This window comes from Propithecus coquereli, unplaced genomic scaffold, assembly GCF_000956105.1.
Source record: "Propithecus coquereli isolate 6110/MARCELLA unplaced genomic scaffold, Pcoq_1.0 Scaffold273, whole genome shotgun sequence".
In the NCBI taxonomy this organism is placed as follows: Eukaryota; Metazoa; Chordata; class Mammalia; order Primates; family Indriidae; genus Propithecus; species Propithecus coquereli.
Window position 1 is genome coordinate 44,732 of NW_012148319.1, and position 7,657 is coordinate 52,388.

A 7,657-nucleotide genomic window follows, 5' to 3' on the forward strand; every position below is an offset into this window, starting at 1 on the left:
CTCAGGCTGGTCTCGAACTCCTGAGCTCAAACAATCCGCCCACCTCGGCCTCCCAGAGAGCTAGGATTACAGGCGTGAGCCACCGTGCCCGGCCTTACAAATTTGAGTTTTAAAAATTGAGGTGAAATTCATATAACAGACAATCACCCACTTTAAAAGTGAACAATTCATTGACAATTAGTACACTTACAGTGTTTGTGCAATTGCTACCTTTATCTTGCTTGAAACTGTTTTCATCATCCCAAAAGGAAACCCTGTACCGTTCAGTGGTTTCCCTCCACCTCCTCCTAGTTCCTGGTAACCAGTGATCTGTGTTCTGTCTCTGTGGATTTACGTATTCTAGATATTTCATATAAATGGGAAATTATACAATATATGTCCTTTCTTATCTGGCTTCTTTCATTGGGCATAACGTTCTTTAATTGTATTTTTTTTTGAGACAGGGTCTTGCTCTGTTGTCTGGGCTAGAGTGCAATGGCATCATCATAGCTCACTGTAACCTCAAACTCCTGGGGTCAAGCAATCCTCCAGCCTCAGCCTCCTGAGTAGCTGGGACTACAGGTGTGCACCACCACACACAGCTAATTTTTTCTGTATTTAATAAAATGGGGTCTTGCTCTTGCTCAGGCTGGTCTTGAACTCCTGACCTCAAGTGATCCTCCCACCTCTGCCTTCCAGAGTGCTAGGTTTATAGGTGTGAGACACTGTGCCCAGGCAACACACTTTTTGACCATTGTGAATTGTGTTGCTATCAACATTGGTGTATAAGCATCTCTTTGAAGTTCCTGCTTTCATTTCTTTTCGGTATATGCTATACCTAGGAGTAGAATTGCTGGATCTTACATTACTGCTGTAGTTAACTTGTTGAGAAACCACCAACTATTTTCCACAGCAACTGGACCATTTTACTTTCTCACCAGTAATATACAATAGTTTAGAGACTGGATTTTTATATAAAGGCTGATTTGTCATAACATTAAAAGGTAGGCAACTTGTCACTATTACCCATTGCTTCCCTAACCTGGCTGTGCTTCAAAATCATCTGGGAAGATTGAAATGCAAGCCTTTGAATCCTACTCTAGGAAGTTTTGATTCACCTAATGGGGGGTTCGGGAATCTGTATTTTTCAAGTCTGGAGGGATTGATGTTAGTGTGGGGGGGTCTTTGTATACCGCCTTTTAGTCTACTCTGCCACTTTGTCCTTTCGTCCTATCCCTGTTTCACCTATGCACTGCTTCCTTAACTGTCCTTTGCATTTATTTAATGAATATTTTTCCATCACCTATAGTGCGAAATGAATGAATATTTTAAAGGTGATGAGTGATATTGAGTTGGTCAGAGAGATTACAGTCTAGCTCCCAATTCTGATAACAAAAATTTGGTGAAATAAGATGGAATGTATTTTCATTGTTATATAATCTTGAGAAGAAATAACATTTTGTTGACTTGTTATTTACATTCCTGCATCAAGTAGTAGTTGCCTTTTAAGACCACAGAAACTAACTTCAAATGATGAATTCACTACCTTTTAAGCACCACGAGGGCAGTGGTCAAGCCTGACCTGTTCAGTGCTGTATTGCTAGTGTCTTGCATATTGTCAGATGGACACTCAGTAAACATCTATTGGATGAATGAATGAAGTTACTTTCTTATGATTTTTGTTTTGAAATTTGCTAAATATTAGAGGTATTTAATAATTGTAAAATATATATCATGTTTTCAGTATTTTTTCCTACAGACATTCAAAGAGTTTAGGAAGTAATGGCAAATGATTTGTCTTTTGTTCAGTATTTTCAGGAACTTACGTTAAGTCTATAAATATATATATGTACTTTTTACAGAAAAATTGAGCAGATAATACAAAGAGTTCCCATATACCACCTCCCTACCCTAATAACACACACACACAAAGACAGTTTCCCCTATTGTTAACAATCTTACATTAGTACAGTACGTTTATCACAATTAATGAACCAATATTGATACGTTATCCAAAGTCCATAGTTTTTTCAGAATTCCTTAGTTTTCATGTAATGTCCGTTTTCTGTTTCAGGATCCCACGTAGGATACCATATTACAGTTGTCATATCTCCTTAGGTTCTTCTTGACTGTGTCAATTTCTCAGACTTCCCTTGTTTTTAATGACCTTGAGTGCTTTAAGCAGTTCTAGTCACATGTATTGTAGGAGGCCCCACTGTTGGAATTCATCTGATATTTTTCTCAAAATTAGACTGGAATTATGGATTTTTAGTAGGAAGAACACAAGAACACAGAAGTATAGAGCCATATTCATCACATTGTATCAAGGGTACATGATACCAACATGATTTTTGCATGTTGATGTTGAGCTTGATCACCTGGCTGGGTAGTATTTGCCAGGTTTCTCTACTGTAAAGTTTTCTTTTCCCCCTTTCCATACTGTACTCTTTGGAAAGAAATCACTATGTGCAGCCAGGACTTAAAAGAGTGGGGAGTTATGCTCCAACTCCTTGAGGGGAGAGTATCTTCATAAATTATTTGGAATTCTTCTGTATGGGAGATTTGTCTGTTCTCCCCCATTTATTTATTTATTCAGTCATTTATATTAGCATGGACTCATGGATATTTTATACTTTGGATTATAATCCAGTACTACTTTGTTGTGTTGCTCAAATTGTTTCAGCTTTGACCATTGGGAGCTCTTTGAGTTGGCTCCTGTTTCCTTTGACATAACCCCCTCATTTTTTGTTCTTGTTTTCTTGAGCACTTCCTCACTTTCTGACACTACAAGGTGCTTCAGGTTCATCTTGTATTCCCCATTTCTAGAATTAGCCATTTCTCTGAGGAGTATTATTCTTTATATTGGAGAGTAGCATTAGAAACCAAGATCTGGCTTTATTGTGTTTTTCCCCCCACTTTCTTCTTCTGTTCTAGTTATCATGGCTTTGGGCTACAGAGACCACTTCAACAACAACCTGTTCCAAATAGTGATGCTGTCTTGAATTGCCCTGCCTGCATGACCACACTGTGCCTTGATTGCCAAAGGTAATGGATGAAGGTCACACACACACACACACCCCAAAAAAACAAAAGCCCTCTTGGTGGTACTTTGTTTAAATAAGAAATAGACTTTTGAGGTACTCAGGAACTCTGATAAGGTTCTGTACTCATATCCTTAGTGTTACATAACTAATTTTTATATTAATACAAATAATTTTGGTTACACATAGTTCTATTTAATGTAGCTTTTCTAGTCCAAAATGGTGGCATAGAAGCAAGCTGGCTTCACTTTCTCCCCAGAAAACCCAAACCAAATATACAGTGCCGAGATTATCACCACCAATATCCCAGATCTCCAGCGTAAGGAGGAGGCCCACAATTTTGAGGCCCACAGAGAAGTGAAAAAACTCTGAGCAGACAGTAAGAAAATCAGACTTTCATATTTGTGACACCCTTCCCTCCAGTCTGCCCAGCACCAAGCAGGTTGAAAAATTGCCCCCAACTCACAGTTTCTGCACTGGAAAAAGTGAGATCAAGATGGACAACCATGGCCGGGTGTGGTGGCTCACGCCTGTAATCCTAGCACTCTGGGAGGCCGAGGCAGGAGGATAGCTTGTGCTCAAGAGTTTGAGACCAGCCTGAGCAAGAGCAGGACCCTGTCTCCATAAAAGACAGAGAAATTAGCCGGGCGTTGTGGCAAGTGCCTTTAGTCCCAGCTACTTGGGAGGCTGAGGCAGGAGGATCGCTTGAGCCCAGGAACTTGAGGTTGCTGTGAGCTAGGCTGATGCCATGGCACTCTACTCAGGGCATCAGAGTGAGACTAAAAAAAAAAAAAGAAAAAAGATGGACAACCAGTTTCTGTGCCATCTTGGGTTCCCTGGCAGGAGACCTGTCCCTGCCTTAACCCACAGGAAGCATCATGAGTGCCTGAAAGGAAAATATCCCTGAGAACAGCCAGAGACAAAGGAGGGAGGTGGGACTACCGTCCCTAGACCTAGAAGCTCTGCTTTGTAACTTGGCCAAAGGAGAAGCCAAATCAGAGTGGCTGTTCAGCAGCATCACACTGTAGGAGATTTGGTCTGCAGATCCCTTGGACATGAACCCCTAGCCAGCCTTCCCACACTACTGGGATGTCCCCTCTGGGACCTTCCCCATTTGGGATGGGCAGTGCTCCAATTGTTTACTAGAGCTGAGGCAAACATGGGCTTAAGGCATCATATAGTGCCAGAAAGGAGGCAGTGACCTAGCAAAAAAAATAAAATAAAAAAAAAGGAATTCAAAAATTATAAAGAATCTCTAAGAAAACATATTCAATAAAAACTAAAACAAGCTAGACCAAGAAGACCAGAATAAATAATCCTTCAGTGCAAAGACGTAGGCATATATCCACAAGAAACAACAGCAAATGAGGAGCCATGACCTCCTCAAAACAGGCAAAGCAAGGAACCATTGACCCTAACAAGAATGTGATATGTGAACTCTCTATTCAAGAATTTCAAATAGCAATTTTAAGAAAACTCAGTGATCTCAAGACAACACAGAAAGGCAATTCAGAAATTTATCAGAGAAATATAATGAGATTAAAATGATAAAATCAAACAAATCTTGGAACTGAGAAATATATTTATTTGCTGTACAGGAAAATTCATTAGAGGCTCTCAGCAGAATGGATCAAGCAGAGAAGACAATCAGTGAGCTCAAAAGACAGGCTATTTGAAAACACACAAAGGAGAAAGAAAAAAGAATGAAAAGGAATGAAGATCTGCTTACAAGATACAGAAAATTACCTCAAAAGACCAACTAAGAATTATTGGTGTTCAAGAGGGAATAGAGCAAGAACAAGGGTTAGAAAGCTTATTCAAAGAAATAACAAAGAACTTTCCAAATCTCAAGAAAGAGATAAATATCCTGGTACAGGAAGGTCAGAGAACACCAAACAGATTCAACCAAAAATAAAACCTACCCCCAGGCATATAGTAAACTCTCAAGGACAAAGGATCCTAAAAGCAGCAAGAGAAAAGAAACATAAAAAAGGATATATAAAGTATAACATAAAAGAGCTCTAATTCATCTGGCAACAGACTTCTCAATGGATACCATATAGGCTGAGAGGGAGTGAAATGACATTTTGAAAGTGCTGAAAGGAAAAAAAAAACACTGCCACCCAAGAATACTGTATCCAACAAAGTTATCCTTTAAATATATAGAGAGAAAGACAGACAAAAGCTGAAAGAATTCACCATGGCCAGATCTGTCTTCTTTTTTTTTTTTTTTTTTTTTTGAGACAGAGTCTTGCTCTCTTGCCTAGGCTGGAGTGCAGTGGCATCATCATAGCTCACTGTAACCTCTAATTCCTGGGCTTAAGAGATCCTCTTGCCTTGGCCTCCCAGAGTGCTAGGATTACAGGCACGGGCCACTGCACCCGGCCTTGAGTTTTTTTTTGTTTCTATTTGTGATCTAAGATAAGTTGTCATCACATTAAAATAACTTGTTATGTCTATAAGGTTTTTTGTAAGCCTCATGGCAACCACAATGCAAAAACTTATAATAGATTCACTAAAAACAAAGAGCAATGAATTAAAACATACTACCAGAGAATATCACTTAACCACAGTGGAAAACAGGAAGAAAGGAAGAGAGGAGTTATAAAACAACCAGAAAACAAGAAACAAAATGGCAATAATAAGTCCTTACTTATCAATAATAACACTGAATGTAAATGGACTCAATTCTCCAATTAAAAGGCATAGAGTGGATAAAGAAACAAGACTTGACTATATGCTGTCTATAAGAAACCCACTTCATCTATAAAGACACACATATGCCGGGCGCGGTGGCTCACGCCTGTAATCCTAGCTCTCTGGGAGGCCGAGGCGGGAGGATTGTTTGAGCTCAGGAGTTCGAGACCAGCCTGAGCAAGAGCGAGACCCCGTCTCTACTAAACATAGAAAGAAATTAATCGGACAACTAAAAATATATAGGAAAAAACTAGCTGGGCATGGTGGCGCATGCCTGTAGTCCCAGCTACTCGGGAGGCTGAGGCAGGAGGATCGCTTGAGCCCAGGAGTTTGAGGTTGCTGTGAGCTAGGCTGACACCACGGCACTCACTCTAGCCTGGGCAAAACAGTGAGACTCTGTCTCAAAAAAAAAAAAAAAAAAAAAAGACACACATAGACTGAAAGTGCAGAGCTGGAAAAAGATACTCCATGTAACTGGAAACCAAAAAGCAAAAGTAGCTATACTTAGATAAAATAGACAAAATCAAAGACTGTAAAGAGACAAAGAAGGTGACTGTATAGTGATAAAAGGGTCAATTCAGCAAGAGGATATAACAGTTAAAATGTCTATACACCCAACACCAGAGCTCCCAAGTATATGAAACAAACATTAACAGATCTAAAGGGAGAGATAGACTGCAATACAATAATAGAGGACTTCAACACTCCACTGTTGGTAATGGACAGATCATCCAGACAGAAAATCAATAAAGAAACATTAGAGTTAAACAATACACTAGTCCAAATAGGCCTAACTGACATTTACAGAACATTTCACCTAACTGCTGTAGAATACATATTCTTTTCATTAGCACGTGGAACATCTCCAGAACAGACCATATCTTGGGCCACAAAACAAGTCTCAACAGATTAAAAAAGTAGAAATCATATCAAGTATCTCTTCTGATCTCAATGGAATAAACCTAGAAATCAATAATAATAGGAACCTTGGAGAATACTCAAGCACATAGAAATTAAAAAACATGCTCTTCTCTCTTCTCTGCACTCTCAGCTAGAGTGCAGTGGCATCATTGTACCTCACAGCAACCTCAAACTCCTAGACTCAAGTGATTCTCTTCCCCCAGCCTCCCAAGTATTTGGGACTATGGGCGCGCACCACTATGCCTAAAACAATATGATGATTTCTATAGATGCTGAAAAAGCATTTGATAGAATTCAACATCCCTTTATGATAAAAACTCTCAAGAAACTGGGTGTAGAACGAACATACCTCAAAATAATAAAGGTCATATATGACAAACCCACAGCTACCATTGTACTGAACAGGGAAAAATTGAAAGCTTTTCCTCTAAGGTCTGGAACACAACAAGGATGCCCACTTTCACCACTTTCATTCAACATATAATAATACTGGAAGTTCTGGCCAGAGTAAGTAGGCAAGAGAAAGAAATAAAGGGCATCCACATTGGAAAGGAAGATGTCAAATTAGCCTTGTTTGTAGAAGATATGATTGTCTACTTAGAAAAACCTAAAGACTCCACCAAACAACTGTTAGAACTGATAAATTCAGTATAAGTTGCTAGATACAAAATCAACATAAAAAAACAGTAGCTTTTATATAGGCCAACAGCGAACAATCTGAAAAAGAAATTAAGGAAGCAATCCCATTTACAATAGCTACAAAGAATATAAAATAACTCGGAATCAGCTGGGCGCAGTGGCTGATGCCTGTAATCCTAGCATTCTGGGAGACAAAGGCAGGAGGATTGCTTGAGGGCAGGAGTTCAAGACTAACCTGAGCAAGAGTGAGACGCCGTCTATACAAAAAATAGAAAAATCAGGCCAGGCGCAGTGGCTCACACCTGTAATCCTAGCACTCTGGGAGGCTGAGGCGGGCGGATTGTTTGAGCTCAGGAGTTCGAGACCAGCCTGAGCAAGAG

The 7,657-nt window shown here is 39.6% G+C and overlaps 1 protein-coding gene across 1 annotated transcript in view; it reads left to right on the forward strand.

Annotated features, from left to right (window-relative positions):
• Positions 1 to 7,657, forward strand: part of LOC105813246 (E2F-associated phosphoprotein-like) — a 40,930-nt gene that overhangs the window by 7,768 nt on the left and 25,505 nt on the right. The window contains exon 2 of the mRNA XM_012647897.1: positions 2,914 to 3,024. Coding sequence (XP_012503351.1) covers positions 2,996 to 3,024 — 29 coding nt within the window. The 5' untranslated portion in view covers positions 2,914 to 2,995. The remainder of the gene's footprint in view (positions 1 to 2,913; positions 3,025 to 7,657) is intronic.